The 21,494-nt window shown below is 33.8% G+C and overlaps 2 protein-coding genes and 1 long non-coding RNA gene across 3 annotated transcripts; 1 reads left to right on the top strand and 2 right to left on the bottom strand.

Moving 5' to 3' along the window:
• Positions 1 to 212: 212 nt before the first annotated feature.
• LOC149490878 (E3 ubiquitin-protein ligase PPP1R11-like) lies at positions 213 to 8,904 on the bottom strand. The gene is made up of 4 exons (XM_089709651.1): positions 8,667 to 8,904; positions 2,536 to 2,656; positions 1,963 to 2,093; positions 213 to 1,146 (listed from the first exon to the last, which is right to left on the bottom strand). Exons 1-4 carry the CDS (start codon positions 8,751 to 8,753, stop codon positions 1,060 to 1,062), a joined length of 426 nt encoding a protein of 141 aa, XP_089565777.1. The 5' UTR covers positions 8,754 to 8,904; the 3' UTR covers positions 213 to 1,059.
• Positions 5,830 to 8,626, bottom strand: LOC149490879 (succinyl-CoA:glutarate CoA-transferase). The gene is made up of 3 exons (XM_089709542.1): positions 8,219 to 8,626; positions 7,895 to 8,072; positions 5,830 to 7,299 (listed from the first exon to the last, which is right to left on the bottom strand). The coding sequence occupies exons 1-3, from the start codon at positions 8,520 to 8,522 to the stop codon at positions 6,519 to 6,521; spliced, it is 1,263 nt and encodes a 420-aa protein (XP_089565668.1). The 5' UTR covers positions 8,523 to 8,626; the 3' UTR covers positions 5,830 to 6,518.
• Positions 8,905 to 15,515: 6,611 nt separating the features above from the next.
• On the top strand, positions 15,516 to 20,003 carry LOC149490877 (uncharacterized). Its single transcript, XR_016317738.1, has 2 exons — positions 15,516 to 15,938; positions 19,661 to 20,003. It is a non-coding gene; the product is annotated as an uncharacterized LOC149490877 (long non-coding RNA).
• Positions 20,004 to 21,494: the final 1,491 nt, after the last annotated feature.

Here is a 21,494-nt window from a genome sequence, read left to right as displayed (position 1 = left end):
AACCTTCAATCGTCTAAAAGGTCGTAGTGTCCGAACAACGTGGTATAAGACTTTCAATGGAATTAACACCTTATTTCGTGGCAGTAATGTTCAAAATACATTGTATCGTTCATTAGGAAATCTGTCTAATACATGTATAGGCAGAGTTTCGATTCGGATAATATTTGAGCGCGATTCTGAGTCTATTTGTTTATTGTACGTCAATGTTTTACAGTTATCAGTACCCTGCTATATCAAAACTTGGAAAGGTAAGAAATGTCAATCCTAGACCAGGTATAAGCACGAAAGATTAAAATATTAATAATATGATTTTTAAAACGTATTTTTTTAGCATTCATAAACATTCCTATCACATCGTTTCGAATGAAATATTAAATTTCATACAAAATACATTCTATATGTATAATTTGTTACTTTTAAACTCACGCACGTGCGCTAGAGATGGCATAATGCTTCCTCTCTTTCACCCACATATACCAGTCTTATAGAAATTTTAATTAACAGCATTAATAATATTTACTTTGAAAATAATTGTAAGTTTTAGCATGAATTATCTGCATATGTGCAATATTACGATTTACTTTTATTTCAACCTAAAGCAGGTTGTCATAGCAATGTTTACTTTGAGAACGTTAAGACAGTGCGCGCACGAGCAACTTTGTCTCCGCAACTATTTTGTCTCTCCACCTATGGGCTAGTATGAAAGTGCGCGCACGTAGCGACGCAACTCCCCATACAATTGATGGGAGAGACAAAATAGTTGCGGAGACAAAGTTGCTCGTGCGCGCTAGCTCTAATAAAGGCGTAGGTATAATGATAAAAACGATACAATTTTAAAAATACCACAACGCCACATTTTATCATACAAGTTCATTTACCAGAAATGAGATAGCACTATAGATAGACATATGAAAGAGAGAGACAAACATATGTTTCATATTTATTCCGTTACAAAAATTAAAAATCAAATTAACTTAAACATATACCTACGCCTTTTATTTGAATAATCATGGGTTGTAAAACGGAAATATGTTTAGTAATAATATATTTATTAAGTGTCTAAGTATCAGCGGGCGGCTTGTCGGGCGGCGCGGGCGCAGGCTCCGGCGGCTGTAGCGTTATCGATGCGGTTTGTTCCGTTGCTTCCTGAATAATAAATAAAATATACTTACATTAATTTGTAGCAATAATCATATAAAGTAAACAATATCGTAGTTAATACATTTTAATTTTTTTAAGAAGACTGAAGTATAATGTTGACTGACCGGTTGGCTTGGTTGGTAGTGGCCCTGCCTTTCAAGTCTTGGGTTCGATTCCCACCCGTGGCAAATATTTGTGTGATGAACATAGATGTTTGCTCTGTGTCTGGGTGTTAATCCATACTAATATTATAAATGCGAAAGTAGCTCTGTCTGTCTGTCTGTTACTCAATCACGCCTTAACTACTGAACCAATTTGCATGAAATTTGGTATAGAGATATTTTAATACCCGAGAAAGGACATAGGATAGGTTTTATCCCGGAAATCCTACGGGAACGGGCTTTTCTTTGAAAACGCGGGCAAAGCCGCGGGCGGACAGCTAGTTTTCTATAAAAGTATTTATTTAAATTTATATAATATGTATGCACCCATCTGGTTTCCATAACACAAGCGAAAGCTTAGTATGGGATCAGATCGTGCCGTGTGTGAAAATTGTCCTGAACTATTTATTTACTAGACTTCCTCCCGCGGCTTCGTCCGCGTTTTCAAAGAAAAACCTGCATAGTTCCCGTTCCCGTGGGATTTCCGGGATAAAACCTATCCTATGTGTTAATCCAAGTTACCCTCTATATGTGTGCTAAATTTCATCGTAATCGGTTCAGTAGTATTTGCGTGAAAGAGTAACAAACATCCATACATCCATACTTACAAACTTTCGCCTTTATAATAGTAGTAGGATTTAATGTTTGTGTGTATGTTCACCTGTACTGCAGCACCGCTAGTGCCGGCGGGTCTCTTCCGCTTCTCAACATGGCCGAAGCAGTGCTCGCACTCGTCGTCGCTCTCCGTGTCCGACTCGTCGAAGCGCCGCGGCTTCTCATATATACAACAACCTGAAAATTATAATTATAGCAGGAATCTATATACCTAATTCAATTTCGCCAAATGTGTTGCTAAGCGTAAAACTCGAGAACGGCTCGTACAATTCGGCTACATTTTTCAACATTTTTCTTAAAAGGCAGCTAAAAAAGATAATTTTGCTTATATGTAAACGCGACTTGAACTGAGCCTTTATAAGCTGTTACAATTTAATTTATCATTAAATTATATGTAGTATGTACATACTAGCTTTCCGCCCGCGGCTTCGCTCGCGTTATCATAAATATAAGAAATTATATACTAAAACCTTCCTCTTATTACTCTGTCTATTAAAAAATTCCATCAAAATCCGTTGCATAATTTTAAAGATAAGCATACAAACACACAGTCTGTGGAAAGCGACAGTTATCCATAAAATTTTCATACAAGTACAAAAAATAGTACAAAAGTACCCACATTTCGATTTCTTCTTATTCATATGTTCATTATCCACTGTGTCCTCAGTCCACACCACCTTTTTGCGTGTTTGTTGTTTCGTCGGCCGTAACGTGATCACGGTCACGCGTTCCACTGACTCCTGAAAATATATCTTGATGGTTTTTAAAATAATCTATACTAATATTATAAAGCTGAAGAGTTTGTATGTTTGTTTGAACGCGCTTATCTCGGAAACTACTAGTCTGATTTGAAAAATTCTTTCAGTGTTAGATAGCCCATTATTTTATCGAGGAAGGCTATATGCTATATATATATATATTATCATCACGCGAAGACCAACAGGAGCGGAGCAATGAGCGGGTGAAACCGCGGAGCACAGCGTGTAATTAATCATACTTTTATTATGTTACTAGCTGTGCCCGCGACTTCGTCCGCGTGGAATAGTGACTGCATAGTAGTTACTACTTAACACACAATTATTGAGTAAACACGTCTTGAAACACGTACTATCATATACAACTAAATTATAAGTACTTACACATTATTATAAAGTTAAGAAATAAAATAAATAATAACACAAAAGAACTGTTAGTAAAATTTATTACTAAACTGAGCTATAAAACTTAGGTACAGAAGAGTTCAAAATTTCCAGGATGTGGTTATTCTCCCGCTCCCATATTCCTTCTACTTTCACAGACTTTCAACTTTTCCCTTTCACCCCTAGTAAATGGCAGAACCGATTTTGATCTAAACCATGTCTAATCATACCTAATATATGTACATGTCATATCCTTTCGTTTGGTACTCCATTTGGATTATTTATCCCCACTATCACCCCTAAGGTGCCCTATATGTAATAAACAGATTAACCAATTTTGATAAAACATGACTAATTGTAATTCACACGTCATTTGATATGTCGCTTGATTATATTATTTGACCACATTCGATTATTCATTCCCACTTTTACCGCTATAAATCAATAAATGGATGAACCGATTTTGATTAAATATGCCTCATCATACTTCTCACGTCAGGTCATGCCCTTTCATTTGATATGCCACTTGGGTATATTATTTGACAACTTTTATTCCCACTTTTATACCTATATCCAATAAATGGATGAACCAATTTTGATAAAATATGTCTTATTGTACTTTACACGTCATGTCTTTCATTAGATAAGTCACTTGAGTATATTTGATAAAATTTATTTATTTATTCCCACTTTTACCCCTATATCAAATAAATGGATGAACCGATTTTGATAACATTGGACTACTTAATTGTTTCTGACAGGTCGTCTTTTTTCATTTGATATATCACTTGGGTATAACAGACAGCATTCGTTTTTCTCATTCCCACTTTTGCCCTACATATAATTATTGGATGAACCGATTTTGATTAAATATGCCTCATTATACTTCTCACGTCAGGTCATGTCCTTTCATTTGATATGCCACTTGGGTATATTCGACAACTTTTATTCCCACTTTTATACCTACATATTATATCCAATAAATGGATGGACCAATTTTGATAAAATATTATGTCTTATTGTACTTTACACGTCATGTCTTTCATTAGATACGTCACTTGAGTATATTTGATAAAATTTATTTATTTATTCCCACTTTAACCCCTATATCAAATAAATTGATGAACCAATTTTGATATAATTTGACTTGTTGTTTCTGACAGGTCGTCTTTTTTCATTTGATATATCACTTGGGTATAACAGACAACATTCGTTTTTTTCATTCCCACTTTTACCCCTCTATATAATAAATGGATGAACCGATTTTGATTAAATACCTATGCCTCATTATACTTCTCACGTCAGGTCATGCCCTTTCATTTGATATGCCACTTAGGTATATTTGACAACTTTTATTGCCACTTTTATCCAATAAATGGATGAACCAATTTTGATAAAATATGTCTTATTGTACTTTACACGTCATGTCTTTCATTAGATACGTCACTTGAGTATATTTGATAAAATTCATTTATTTATTCCCACTTTTACCCCTATATCAAATAAATGGATGAACCGATTTTGATAAAATTTGAGTAATTGTTTCTGACATGTCGTCTATTTTCATTTGATATATCACTTGGGTATAACCTACATTAACAACCTACATTAACAACTAACATGCGTTTTTTTCACCCCTATATAATATAATAAACAACTAATGTAACAAAAAAACGCATCTAATTCGTATTACCCGTTAGCGAGCTACGGTGGCACAGACAGACACGCAATACACACATAGCGGTCATAACACCCCTCTTTTTGCGTCGGGGGTTAAAAATATAATACCTACGACATAATTTCAAAGACCTTTTATATAGAAAATTTACCTAGAAGTAACCATAATGCTATTTGTGCAGGTTTTAGACTTATGAGCAAAAATCTAAATAAAGGTCCTTTGACCCCCCCTACTACCCCCTCAGCATAACCACCCCCCCCCACGCTTGGGGACTTTCGATATGATCATCTGGACATGTCAAGGAATAACTTTAGCGTATAATTTACGTAATAAAGTAATTCATGTATAGAATGCCTTAGCAAATGTTCGCTGTGATTACTTAAATGGTCATAACTTTTTTATTTATGAACCGATTGACATGAAATAAACACTAAATGTTGAATGAAGCTTACCACAATATATTAGTGAAAACCGCATCTAAATCGGATAAGCCGTTTCTGAGATTAGCGTGTTCAAACATACAGACAAACAGACAAACAGACAAACCGACAAACAGACAAACAGACAAAAAATTTTTTAACAACAGTTTTGGGTTTGGGATCGATTCAGTAATAACCCCTTCTAATTTTTTTTTACATATTTTCATTGTACAGACACCACTTTTCTAGAATTTTATTATATGTATTGATTGGGCTTTGATTTTGTGTGGGTATTTCATTTGTAAATAGAAACTCGCCTTGGCAAGATTTATTTGTAAGTTTTAACTGTTATTATTCTAATCCAAGTGGAGAAAAATAAACAAATCAAATCATTTAACCCATTGAGCCCCAAGCGGCCCGATCGGTCCCAGACACAATAGATTTTCTATTGTGTCTGTGGTTCCGGGGCCTGAGTTACTACAGCGCTGTAAGTTGTAAATAACGCGTCTTTAAATTTAAAGTATATTATAGTTTATAGAATGAAACAAATATATATGGACTGATCATTTATGTTTTTTATGCATTTGATTCTTATTAACTGTGCTTAATTATAAAAATGAAACCATAAAATGCAAACATTTATTTTTAATTATAATGAACTTCAAAAATAAAACACATTTTTAATTCTAAAAGTTTTATTTCAAATATAAATAGCCTCTTCCAATACAATATAGGTATATAAACTATAAATTTCACAACATTAGTACATATAGATCAGTAAAATATCAAGAGATGCATAACAACAAGGTATCTCAAGTATTTTTATCTGATCTCTTTACATTAGATAAAACTAAAAAAAATAAACATTATATTTCAATACAATATATTTACAAAGAATATAAATATGATAATATGTGATACATTTTATCTTTCTGTCTGTGCAAATGTAGCAACTAACGTCTCAGAATACTGTAGGCTATACAATGACAAATACTGTGAAACAATACAGTTGAAAGTTGATCTGAGATCAAAACATTTGCTATTCAAATACATTCAACGACTTTACAGTAATACTATTTGCATATTATAGTTGAATTTGAACATTGATAATAATAATAATTTTTATTCAAGTTCGTTCTAGAAAGACTGATGTTAATATTGGTGATTTTTATGCAATATAACTCATTCTTTAATGTGAATACACAATCACCTTTTTCTACTATAGTATTTCTCTTACGTTTCTTTAAAATACCTAAATATACCTTCCTACTAAACCCCACTACAGATAATGCAAAATTGGTCATTTTCAACTACATAATAAATAATTTACATGTACAATACAATGTAATGTCACGTAATCAATAAATTATCTGACAACTTTATTATTCATCAAGCCCTCAATTTTCGCATCATGATAACCTAGGAAATTCGCCAACACGTCTCGTGTGTGTTGCCCTAATTTTGGCGGTGGTAACCTGACCTCATTACCACCTTCAGAATACACAGTGGGAGCACCGACCATCCTGATCTTTCCAGCATCCGGATGCTCCAACTCTTTAACCAACTTTATCTGTTTCACATGTTCATCTTCGAATATTTCTTTCATTGTATTAACTGGTCCATATGCAAATGATGCATTTTTAAAAACCTCTAACCATTGCTTTTTCGACTTCGTAGCTATGACGTCACTTATAATCCTTATAATTTCTTCGCGATTTGCTACTCGCGCCGCGTTGTCTTTGAATCTTTCATCCTCGATCAAATCCTCTCTATGTATGAGTTGGCAGAAGTCTGCAAACTGAGCGTTGGAGCCTGTGCCTATAACCATTTCTCCATCATTAGTTTTGAAAGACTGGTACGGAACTAAATTAGCATGAGCCGTTCCCCATTTCTCGCCCTCAATGCCGCAGTTCAAGTAATTATTTGCTATATTAATCATGCTAGAGATTTGGGTGGATAGTAGATTACAGTCAATCTTCTGTCCCTTGCCAGTATTTCTTCTATAGTAAAGTGCAGTCATGATCGCACCAAAAGCATGTAACCCTGTGGTGACGTCAGTTATGGCCACACCAGCCTTTACAGGTCTACCGTTCCTCTCACCAGTTGAGTTTAAGAACCCTCCCATTGCTGCTGCGATCACATCGTAACTGAAATATAACTGTATGGTTATGATGGATTTTTAAGAAAAGTAAATAAATCATGTATGGTATGAAATATGAAATTGCAATTAATAAAACACTTGCATTTTAATTAAATTGAAAATATTAGTAATAATATTATAAAGCTGAAGAGTTTGTTTGTTTGTTTGAACGCGCTAATCTCGGGAACTTCTGGTCCGATTTGAAAAATTCTTTCGGTGTTAGATAGCCCATTTAGCGAGGAAGGTTATAGGCTATATATCATCACGCTACGACCAACAGGAGTGGGGTCACGGGGGTGAAACCGCGCGGAGCAGCTAGTATTAGTAATAAGCATGCAGAATTTTAATCTTTAAACTGACTCTTATGTAATGTTTGTTAAATAAGGGCCGATTTTTCAATGCTTGGATAAAACTTATCTGTCCAATAAAGTATTACACGATAATATTAAAATGTCACGTAATTTGTCAAATACAGGCAATTAGAATACATTTTTAAAATGGTAGTTTTATACATTATTCGACGAATAAGTTTTATCCAAGCATTGAAAAATCGGCCCTAAGTAACATAACTGATAAACATATCATAAAAAATTCCTTTATACCCTGGTTTCATAGCATAAGGTCCTGTTGGCCCAAACCCGGTTATAGCACAATAAATGAGTTTTGGGTTAACTTGACTTAGTTTCTCATAGCCAACATCCAATTTATCTAACTTTCCGGGGAGAAAGTTTTCCACAACAACATCACATTTCTTCGCCAAATCATAAATAACTGATTTCCCTGAAAAAATCTTTATTTGTTAATAATGATATGAGATATGATCTTGAAATTATTGATTTTTCATATTAACACATACATACACGGATCTATATAATGGTAACAATGAATAAAGTAAATACTATATTGTTTTGTGCTAATCAACTTACCTTCCAAGCTTTTTAAATCAACGCAAATACTCTTCTTATTTCTGTTAACAGATAGGAAATAATATGAATCATTTCCTTTAGTAAATGGTGGACCCCATTTTCTCGCCTCGTCTCCTTCAAAACTTTCTACTTTAATAACATTCGCGCCTAAGTCTCCGAGGTTCATAGTACACACAGGCCCCGCGATGATTCTCGACAAATCTAATACATTTATATCGCTTAATAATCCCGTATTAGTCGAATACGAAAATCTAATAAACTTCGACGGTGAAAACCCGCGAAAGATAGGCTTTATAATTATCATAGTTATTTTTTACAGCGATCTCATTTATCAATTCAAGTTACGGCCTATTCGTGTGGCAATTCCATCCAGTCTAGTTATCGTAATCAAAACATGTATTTAACTATGTATTTACAAGTCAAATACATTAGATAAGTGTATATTTACCTCCTCTACCTGTGGGGGAACCGTCGTCACGGCGGTGCTTGTTGTCGCCATGTCTTCAGCGCGCACGGTACGCTGCCGATCTGCCATCAATATCAATATATTAATCTCATCGCATCCTACTGCTGCGTAATATGTACTAAATATTTATAGTAATAACACAAAAAGCACGAATCCTTGATCTTGAACATAGAAAACCGCAATCAATTTTTTTTATTAAATGTCATTACTGTCAACTGTCATGTTTTCACTCAACTGTCAACATGACGCAATACTTCAGATCGCATGATTACAGATTATAAAATTATACATTACTGATTACAGATTAAAAAAGGCTTCTCAGACTTCTCAGACAGACAGAAAAAAAATAAAAAACGACGTGTGGCACTCGGGGACTGCCGCGGTAAAGCTATTGCATGCTATGCCTTCAAGCCACACCTCCGCGCCCGTCAGAGTGGGGAGCGTGAGGTTTTTCGTTACAAAATTTCTGGATTCGGTCCCCGCGCTCTAGGCCCGCGATAGAAGCTATGCAATAGTTTTACTTTAATCAGATTAACACCAAAAATCCGACTGCTGAAAGTATGCTTATAAAATGTTTAGATAGTATTATAATAATTACAATGGATTTTTAATGAATCCTAATCCCAATTGTTAATTGGATCCATTTGAAAATCAGCACCATCTGTTTTTGTGCAGCATATTATGTTTTTTGATAGGTACTGCTTTATTGTATAATAAACTAGTGATCCGCCCCGGCTTCACCTGGTACCTACATGTTATTAATCTATCCTATCTCTCCTTAGATCATTAAGTATCTCTCAAGTTGGATCTTAGATCATTAAGTAAATGTCTGAATGCTTTTTTATCATTTTTAATGGTTTCTTCTGCTACTATGAATTTCCGGGTTATTTTGTCCAAATTGGGGCATTCTCTCAAGTAGCCGAGGTCTTTTTAGTATCCCCATTGAAAAAAAATCAATGGGGTTTATTCGAGGGACCGTGGAGGCCAGGCTTTAAAGCAGGCGTCACCGGCGCATGCGCAGGCTGCAACGACCAATCCATCTTTCAGGGTATTTTTGCCCTTTAGCCTGGCCTCCACGGTCTCCGGACATAAACCCTATTGAATTTTTTCCGTGGGGATACTACAAAGACGAGAGACTGCCACAATTTGGACGAAATAACCCGGAAATTCATAGTAGCAGAAGAAACCATTAAAAATGATAAAAGAGCATTCAGACATTAAAAAGACAACTTTTTACGGTGATGTCGCACTTGCATTGAGCAACAGCGGGGCTATTTAAAAAAAATTCATTTTTAAACACCTATTTATTGGTTTTAATAATCATCATGTTAATAAAAATTTTGCACTTACCACATTTAGATTTCAATTTTTCGATTGAAGCCTTCAGAATAATAAAATGAAATTTTTAGGGTAGCTACCTGATCGATAGAGCAAGTTTTTAAAAGCCAAATGGAAAACCTTTTTTATGTGATTTTATTTTTTTATGGGCCCTTGAAGTTATGAACATACTGGGTAATTTTATCTTTCATAGCATTTAATTCTTTTTTTTATTCCATTCGAAGATCTAACGATAGTAAATGTTACCATACTGAATTGGCCTATCTTTCAGCTTAGCACACAAAAAAAAACAAGCATCTAGCGCAATAATTCACGTCACCATAAATAAAAATCTCATCGTACTCGGCGATAGATGAAAAATTGAAAAAAATGTAATAACTCCGAAAATACGAAAAATCGCATAACACACATGGGGGTGATTCGGATAGCCCTCTAAGTCCTCTACCTCCCAGCTTCAGTATATCACTACTTTTTGGGACACCCTGTATATATATTAACTTAGATTAAGATTAGAAGATATTTTATTCTAAGATTAAAGTTTACATTGGATATTGTAAACATAATAAGGAGTACAATTAAAATTTTAATACATAATGTGGTTTAATACAAAAATTTAATACAAAATAAAATAGTTTTCATTATTTCAATACAACGCTTCTAAAATAACATGAAAAGTGTTTACGTACGCAAATCAAAGTATCTAGCAATCGCATCGTAACCTCATAATTCAAAAATATTAAAATTGAGCGCACAACGACAGATTTAATATTAAAAGATAACCTCTGAAAGCCGTAAAGTAACGTTAAGCGACGTAATGTTTAATAAAAATTATTTAAAATCGCCATTGAAGTGGGGTAAATATAAAAATGTCTCCATGGCCGCTCTTCACGACCTGACTTCTGACGCATAACACGAAAATATAAATAATACAAAGTTATTGGCCCGAAGGAATTCATTGGATTTATTCCAGCCGTTCATTGCTATGGGAAGTGGTTTTTTATTTATAAAGTGTACATAATAAATATTATGAAATCGTTGTAAATTGTATATATGTATTGTACTTGCTATCCTATTGCTATTATTTGAAGATAAGGTAGGTACCGTAGGTAAGTAAATCGTTTGAGAGAACAATTAGCTAATATAACTACATAATATGCTGTAGCCAGTAGCAGTATAAAATACGCAGGATAGTTTAGATTATTTGTTAATTTTGAATTCATCAGTGCCAGTGCTTGTTATGTAGATATTAAAGTCTATGCTGAGCCTAAAATCCTTGATTTGTTTAATACTAGGTATAGGTACTCATACGCTTAACATTGACATTGGGATATTTGTCTCCAGAAAACTAACGTAAAATTACGAAATACGGAATTTAATGGCCGAGATGCTAAAAGCATCATAAAAAAACAATAAAACGTGCGAATTGATGGGTTCCGACTGTGGGATATGTCAGAAGATCATCACTTTGATATATTTCAAGATGCTGGCTTAGTGGCTTCATTTTACGATTGTAGATACCTATTAAAAATAGTTATCGGGTGAAGCTTTAATTTTGGAATGTAAAGGAAAGTAAAAACTGAAAATATTCATAAAACTAGCTTCCACCCACGATTTTGTACGTGCATCCCCGTTTTTCCCGGTTCCCGCAAGAATTTCGGGAAATCCTTTCTTAGCGGATGCCTACGTCCTAACATCTACCTGCATGCCAAATTTCAGCCCGATACGTCCAGTGGTTTGGGCTGTGCGTTGATAGATCACTATATCAGTCACCTTTGAGTTTTATATACATATATAGATTTCACTACGGAATAAAGTAAATCTGTCTGCAGATTGCGACTGATTTTTTCAGAGCAACGTAGTTACCTCGTGAACCGCGATTATAATTATTATAAAACCGAGGGATAAAAATTTAGTCCATGTACCTAGGACGTAGGTGTCGCCAACGAAATAAATAATAGTTAAAAACCTTTAATTTCGTTAAAATGTATATAATATGTACATAATAAGTATGCTTCTTGAAACACTTTTTAAAATATTAGATATCACCGGTGTTTATAGCAGTTCGTACTATGAAGGAAAAGATAGAAAACTTTTATTAGAAAAGCTACCCAACGTTTTAAAGTGTCCTATCCGATATTCCGGTGTATATAGTTTTTATTATACATAGGAATTAACTAGCCCCTCTATTTTATCGACGATTTATGAATAGAAAGTAAACTGACAGTTTAATTACCCATGCATTTGATGTTATATATTTATAACCGATATTTTAAACACAGATCGCTTCCCCGCATAATATTATAATCTATCCCACATATTATAGAAATATGGATATGTCGTGGCCATATCGTAGATTTGCTCATTTCATGAAATGATTGATCATTTCGTGAAATGGTCGCATTTCATGATGTGGCCAACATAGTTTGACCAGATCGTTAAATCGTCAATGTTTTACTATTTTGTCATCCACATTTGGCCAGATCGTATAAAATATAGGGAGTCAGATATATTTCTCTTGGGTCTGGAGTGACCAAGGGACGAACATACATACACATATTTATTACCAGGTTAATAAGTCCTATCAATTTCAGACAGATATTTTCTCCTTAGCATTGAACTCAAAATATAAATAGTCTAGTTTCTAAATATAGGTAAGTCTATTGTTGTTGGTGACGATGCTCTTAACCTGCATTAGTATGTAGGTATTGTTTACATAGGAAATAGCTGAATGAAAAGAATTTCATTGAACTAGTATTTCATATATGTTGTTTTTAATTTAAAATTGTAATACGTAATTGTAAATTGTAGTTGTACCTAAATTTTTGCTACACCACGAGTGTACTCTAAACTCTTTTTATTTATTACTTGATATAATAATACCTATGATAACATTCCAGTTCATTTCAGTTCAGTCTCATTCTGGAGATTTAGGTATTTATTAGGTCGGTAGGTTAATACCATTCATAATGATATTTTAGCAAGTCCATATAAAATATCTCAAGATTTTTTTTATATATATCAGAGCAAGCAAAGGGATAGTTGTAGGCCCCCTTGTGTTAAGTGGCCACCGCCCATAAACACTGATAACACTGAAAATCCTGAAGATAAACAAATCTTTTTTTTCTTTAAATACATTTGCTTAAAGTTTATTCTATAAGCACGATTAGATCACCTATCTATTGACAGTTCACGAGGATATAAAACAAAAGTTCGAACTTATATCCGTGCGTTGCAACGTTCCGTATGTAATAAAACTATAATTAGGAACAAGGCAATTGTATTGCTTCGAAGTCTGAACCGATTGATTTAAGATTACAACGGCTATTGCGAAAAACTCGGACGATGCTACACGAATATAGACCAGCTTATCATTCTCCAGACACACTCCAGAAATGAAGCGACAGGGACGGATTCAAACAAAACCTGGAGAATTCCAGCAGAACATAGTATATAAAATTGAATCGAGGGCATTCAATTAAAGTTAATGTCTTTATACAGTATTATATAATTAAATCTATACATACGTAATAAGTGAGGATCAATGAAATGGTTAAATTATTGAGCCCTAATTAAAACACAGGAACAACGACATTGTTATTTTGTACACAGCCTGTCTGCTTAAACGTCGAATTATTTAGAGAAAATATTACCAAAGTAAACAAACGAACGACAGCCTTATAATTTGGCAAAGAAATGTGTTTTAAGAAAAACAAGACGCCAATTGAAACTCATGATTCACGGATGAATTCCGAGCTGACGACGAACAGACGATTAATTCTCTGTGAAAAACAAAGAAATATATATTTAAAGCGATTTTTATAATTATTTCAGTATTGTCTGCATTTCCCATTAGTAGTTCGAGGAGAGTGGTCGTGAAGACAAAATGATCTCATCTTCGGAAGGCACCAATTTAGTAGCTACGTATTGTATTCTTTTGCTGTTGCTCATATCCTTATGGCTTTTGTACTCGGTCTTCTAAGATTCTCCTAATATTCAACTGTGAGTAAAAATATGTTATTATTTCTAAACTACTATAAGAAGAATCCAAACCTGTCATACTTTATTTTTATGCGTTCTGAAACGTCTCTTGTTGTAAATTACCCGTGAGACAATTCAGAAGGCGTCACATATCGTTTTAATAAATCTATTTTCGTTTCGCGTATCTTTCTGTGAGAATATAATTTAAGTGGACAAATTATTTTGATGTTCTATTGTTAAACGTCTGGGTAACATTTGTCATCGTTAATTCAAAATTAGACTTAAATTAAAATATATAAGTAATATAATTAATTTTAATAGCTTTCAGGAACAATCATAAAAATCTATGTAATTTTGTCTCTACATTAGATAGAGATTAAATCAACCATATTGAATCTTAGCAATATTTGAGCAAAAACTTAGTTAATGAAAATAAGTTATATATTAGTTACTACTTACTACTCATAAAAATAACTAAAAATCACATCTAATAATATTTTACTACTATAACTGGTGTTAGGTTTGCGTTTCAGTAACATTTAGAGGTTCTTATCAACCTCCAATACGACCACAACAATCTTTATCAACCTATGTTTCTATGCGTGCGTTTTTTGTATCTTTTTATTTAAAAATCAACAATCAAGATTAGGTTGTTGAATCTAATCTACAATCTAACATAAAAAATGCAGTCACTTCTCAATAACCTGGGGCCTTAGACAAAGTAACAATTACAAAACGATAACGAAGTTAGAAATCGCAAAAATGTATGGGATTGACATTAGATAGACCACGTGATCTAACGCGGCGTATGTCAATCCCATACATTTTTGCGATTTCTAACTTCGTTATCGTTTTGTAATTGTTACTTTGTCTACTGGGCCTGGAATACACCTGGCTGCGTCCTTATAAACGCTCGAGTAGGGCCCTGTCCACTGACGCAGTCGGTCCGCTGAGGGCCTTTTCGGCCAGTCCTACCACAGCTTCTTCACAATCATGCCGATCAACGCGGAGACTGTGAACCTGGCTGCTACTTATATGATCCTGGTGATCCTACTGTTTTTCCTCTGGCTGCTGTACTCTGCTGTGTTCTAGTTACCGTCAGCCGACTGTGAGTATCATTTTTGTGAGAAATGTGGCACTAATGTTCTATTAGTGAATAGTAAGGAAAATGTTAAGTTGCAAAAGTTCAATTGTATTATTGGTGAAGGCACATGTACCTTTAAAGTTGTGAATCTGTGACGTTTTTGGTTTGTTAAGAATAGTAGGATGTTGGTTCTAGCTTAAAGAGTCGCATAAATTGAGATATCCATGGTGTGATATCTTTCCTGTCTCTATGTTAACTTCAACAGTGATCAAGTTAATAGCAACTGAAGTCTTACAATTTGGACGTCGAGTGTATAAGAAATATAACTTTTTATAGCACTATTTTAATATAGCATATAGCTATGTATGTGGCTATAATTATTTAACAAATCATGAGTGTGTACCATAAAAGTTAAGTTTTCTCCTCAGTTGTGAAAGTACAAAGTTTTCTTTTGATCTATTAAGGTTACTAGTAATTAACAAGAGAAAACAGGATACTGGTATATGTTGATTTGGTCATTTGGAACTCAAACCAAACTCAGCAAAGAAAGTGACCTTCAACCATCCGCTGTCCTTTGGCTTAAGGCTTGTTTGTTGTCGTTATTATCAAGGGCCACTGCTATCGGTGACAGATCTAAAATTATCGAAGCATTTATATATGTGGAATCGCGAGGGGCGTGGCGCGTGGGCGGCCGGTCAGCGGGAGACACTCTTGTGTCCCCGGCCAGTTTTCCGAGGTGTCCTGTCCAGTGAGCACCATGCCTAACCACGAGACTACCAGCCTGATCGCCACCTACCTCATCCTGGTGCTTCTGTTGGCCAGCCTGTGGCTCTTGTATTCGGGCATGTTCTGAGGTACTTGTTTCTTTTAATGCCGTTTTTGGAAGTGCTGTAGTGTGTGTAAACGACTTCTCCACGAAATCTTGGTTGGGTTGCAAGTTAGTGGTTTGCTCAAGTAAAATGTTAACTTTTTAAAAGTTTGATCAAAATCTGTATTGCATTAAAGTCCCAATTTAATTAATCAGAAGAAAGTGTCATGCCCTTATACTTCGTTTAGGTGAATTTATAAACTATGTGTCAGTAGTCAATAAAGTTATATCTTCGCTTAGAAGCATATTTCACGGAACTCCGATTGCTCTACATGTAATTTTACAATTATTAATATTGTCACAAGAAATATGCAGCATATTCATAACCTCCGTCATCTTAGGGATGGTCGTTAATATATTCAATTCTAAGCCATTTCTATCGCAACCATACAATTCATCATAATTTTTAATTAGAAGTAGATTCCTGTCATACAACACTTAAAGGGACTGAAATTATAGTTGGTTTGCATAAGAAAATAGTGCAGATAGAGAACGCTAAAGTTAATGGATAGACAAAATATTTATTTGGCATCATACAGTTCTTAAAATAAAACAAAATAAATATAATGCCTATCCTCATAAGTGGTCAGTTCAATAATCCAGCAAAGCGAAACGTCGATATCTAAATATATTTGAATTCCAGTATTGGATAACAACTTGGCATCAACAAACGGTTGTAAATTTTAACTATATATTAACTAACAGTCCGGAAATTTTCAGACAGCCATTACTTTTACTAATTTGTATATATTTTATTAAACATAAAATTAACGACTGAATATTGTATACAACTTAGGTTTTAATGTATATTTTATAGCCTCTTTAGTAATGTTTATTTTAGTATTTTTACGTGATTTACTGCTTGTTAAGTTCTGTTATTAAAATGCGCGGCTTTGCTCACATGCCTTTAAATTTTTTCCCATAAAAATGACTTCTAATAACTTTCTGCTCACGAAATGAAATTACCTTTAAAATTGAAATTATATTAACGTCTATCTATATGACGAAATAAATGCAAATTTAAAATTTATAATACTGATGAATGGTTTCGAAGAATTTGAAAATCTTAGTGCATTATTTTCCTCTACCCTCCGCAAAGTTACTACACATATTATAGAGTTAGAATAATATTGTTCAGAAACGTTCTCTAAAGTTCTAATGATCATGTTAAACTACAAATAAATTTAATTAAATTTGAAAGCACAAAATCTTTTAGAAAACATCAATTGAAATAAAGCTCATGTTTTCTAAGCAATAATGTTTTAACACAATAAAGATATCTCTGGAAAAGCAGTGAAACTCTAAACCTCGATTCGAATTTTATTCAAGACTGCGTAAACACTATCGCACTGACGTCGCAATTACAATGTTCTCGGAATCAACGTTTCTATAAATGTCCACGCCGAGTCCTCTCGAAATCATAACATTCTAAAATAACTCGTATAATTTAGTTTCCCAGATATTACACGTAACGACGGAAATCTCAAAAGAATATTTGTACAACTGCCAAAATGGAGGCGCGGTCGTAATGCATTTATAATAAAAACATGTCAGACATTTCAATCACGATCAACGTCTGAAAACACATGTGGTTGATCGAACTCTGATTGAACTATTCAACATCCAGGAACGGTGGTAATAACGAGAACTAGAGGTTTGGCAGTTTTTGTGATAATGTTTTACAGGATCGCTACCTAACGATAGCAAACGTTAAGTACACGGTACTTATATGGGGGAAATGTCATTTTGACAGCGCGGAATTAGCGAAAAGCGTTACATAGATGATGTAGCATGTAAAGCATATAATATTATACCAAAATACAGAGTTCACAAGTTGTGTGAGACAGTGTTTCTGGACGAGCTCTTTTGATTTCAGCTATAACTTGATTTTTTGGTACCTTCTAGGGAAGCGCGTTCCATCTTAGAAGTTAGACCACATCTCGGCTTAACATCAGGCGAGATTGTGGTCAAGCGCTTCCCTATTCTCAATAAATAAATAATAAATCGCGGCTAAATAAGTGACAAACCGAAAACATATTTTGGATCAAATAGCAATTATTAACTAGTTTTCGTCGTTGTTTTCTTTTCTTTGTTTTGCATTTTTCCAATTCCAATTAGTAGTAGGTAGGCTCATATTTTAATCTAATTGTGCCAAACTAGGTATGGAGGGAGTATGATAATTATTATAACATTGGATAAAAAATCAAAATATCCAATAATTCGTGTCTTGGAGAGGCACGTAAATAGTTATTGTACTACAGTTTATATATCTCAAACAGGGATTTTCTTATCACATAGATATCGTTAATGTTAGTACTTAGTGCTTCAAACTCAAGAGGATCAAGAGGATGTACGTCTTTGAAGTTACTCGTAAATATGCTATCAAATATTATGGGCTTGCCAAGAACTGTTCATAAATTAATATTTTATGAAATGGAATAATAAACCGATCGATAAGTGGATAATAACTGAATCAAAACGATAGGCAAATACGTAAAAATCTCTATATATTTTCTTGTGTTATAGAGTTAACATAGTGAATGTGATGATTCACACTGTTTTGAGGTAAACCTTTCAGAATTGATTCCTGCAATTTTAATATAAATTCTTTATTCTACAACTTTTTCTCGATTGAAGAATCAATCGATGTCAATAAAGTTGGGCAGAATTCCGTCCCTAGACCAATGGAACGCTATTATTAGACATTTATTTTAAAACCATAGGCGAGTAAAGTAAATAAAAACAAGAATTGCGAATTTCCAGTACCAATAATTAGCTTTTGAAGTGATGAGCACCATGACAATTAATCATTCAGACCAAAATAAACGTGGGAGGTTATGGAATGTTGAAAATAGACGGCTCGTCGACGCGTCTTGACAAATGGCGACGGCATTTGTCTTGTGAACTCAATGTTACATTTCAATCACTGTTAACATGCCTAGCAATTAATCCCATTGATTTATTTACAAACCTGTAGATACTACTATGTTGAAAGATACAATTAGCGAGTTTATCGGTTACGCAGCTGTTGTTTTTGGTTCAACCAGTAGTGCTTGATAAATGTTTAATATATTTCGTGGAATAAAAATTACTATTTTAACAGCTTGCTTAAAGGAAGTTATTAGTTTATAGTGTCGATGTTTAGACAAAATAGGTCTAAAATTATTAGTCTTCTAAACGCAGATACGGGATACCTAATAATATACCTAGGTAGCACTAGTGCTACAATTTTAAATGTTCCGAAGAAATAGTTTATTTGTAAAACATGAATAATGTGCTCGATCTACATTATCCAGATGAATATAAATCGTTGCAAACTTTTAAACAAAATATTCTATGTCCGCGTTTATTCTTCTGCCAGGATTAAAACAAAGTTAACCTCGCTATTTCCCGCTATTCCCACGATGCTCACAGATTAGTAATATCACAGTTAATATAATACTATATCTATATCTACTAGGTTCTAATATGTACCATACGTATGATATATTAAATAATTAACTTTAATTAAAATTGACCGTTCAGTATAATTGTCGCTCTAGTTAAATTATTTTTCTTCAGCACAGAGCTACATAAAATTTCTTTAAATTCGTTGTTGGAAATTTGGTAAATAATACAATTATTATTTGAAAACATATTATATTAGGAACCTGTGAACCAATCCTATTTCTCGATGAAACATGTTCAATATCTTTTACTTTGTTACAGATGATGGTCGGGCATAGACAACAAAAGAGACCAATGATGAAGGGAGGTTGACAAACTAAATAAGTTAACTGTAAGAAACCGTAATGTTAGTAACTTAGTTAAGTATATTTTATACCCAAGCATTTACGAAGACCGAAGAGCACACAGCGGCTAGGAAACAAAATTATTAACACGATGATTATATTTCAGTGCTGGGCATTCCAATTAATGAAATTACTAAAATACTTTTACGAGAAAGACATCTAAAACTCAAATTACAACGATGTAACACTGTTCTGTTTCATATCTATCTAGAATGTTATCGTTATTGTTAAGAACTAATTTGTAATAAAGGTTTTTTTTAGTTCTGTGTTTTATTTTTCAATTTGATATTTTGCGTGATGTTTTGTGTGATCCTTTAAATATATTAAAATGGTAAATAAAAAATCTTGTGTTTATTTTGTTGTCTCTAAACTACTATACCGATCTCAATGAATTTTCAATAGGAGTTATAGGACAGTTAGTTACTATGAGATAAAATTAAAGGTTATTAATTGGGTATAATGACCTGATGAACTATCCGATGGTCATCTTTATATTAATGAATCGTCAAAGAGAGAGAGAGAGAGTGACATTCATTTTAAATTCCTAATAAACGAAAAACTATAGGGTAGACTGGGTACGGTTGTGACAATTTTCAAATGATTGACTATAGCTTTTTATTTATGCTATTAATCTGAACAAAAAATGTATTCTAATGAAGTTTATTCATTGCTTAACGTATAAACATGAAAGTATATGTCTAAATCAAATGTAACCATTCATAAAATGAAATTTAAAAAAAAAGGTAAATTGTCACAACCGTACCCACCCCAAGGGCGGTTGTGACAGTACTGGGGGTCAATAGTGACACGATGAAAATACTGTAATATGATCACAAAATAAGATAAAAATACTCTAAAATGCCAATAAAACACTTTAATTGCAAAAAATATTTATTTATTTTTATATAATAATCAACTAAATTATACTTTCCTAACAAAAGAAATAAAATCTTTGAACATTTTCCATAACAACTTGCAAGTTGTCGTAAAAAGCTTCCACATTTGTTTTATTGAAACTAGTTGCCCTTGAAAGGCTTGTAGCTTGAGCTTCTCGAACAGATAGAGAAGGATTTCTATTCAGGAATGAACGGAACCATTCTTCGCCTGCCATCTCATTCTCAGCCCAAGTAGCAGGTTGCTTTAGGTTATATTGAGTTGCAAGCTCAAAAGCCAACTTCCGCACCTCTTTTGGAGTTAGTTCGAAATAAATGTCCGCGCAACGCTGTAAATATTTTGACAACTGCTGCTCTTGTTGTTCGGAAAACACTTGAGAAACATACCCCATGCTAATGCTATTGTTTTCACTATCGCCCGTGCTGGCATTATCGCGTTTTCGAATATACCTTAATAGTGACATGCGATTAACATCATGCATTTCCGCAGCTTGTCGCAAAGAAGTCCCGCGTTTAGTTTCTTTGTAAGCATCTTCATACTGATTCAAGCTGCACTGTGCTCTTGTAGTCTTTCGTTTGCGTATTCTAGGCATCTAAAACAATAAACAACCGCTTTTACTTATGTCACAACCGTACCCAGTAAAAATGTCACAACTGTACCCACAGATCGTTTTAATAAAAGAAACACCACCACGTCAAAACAAAATAACCTACAATAAATGTAACCACTGATATTACACTGCTACTATTTGATTTATATCGATGAACAACACTCAATACCCTATCAGTATACATGTAATAGCAATTACGAAATAATAATGAATCAAAATACTTACTTTTTGCGTTCAAAAATCAAAA

This window comes from Colias philodice, chromosome 2 (genome assembly GCF_061535455.1).
Source record: "Colias philodice isolate Cphi_HAF_F1 chromosome 2, ilColPhil1 Martin Lab GWU primary, whole genome shotgun sequence".
Classification (NCBI taxonomy): domain Eukaryota; kingdom Metazoa; phylum Arthropoda; class Insecta; order Lepidoptera; family Pieridae; genus Colias; species Colias philodice.
This window is presented reverse-complemented; position numbering and strand designations above follow the sequence as displayed.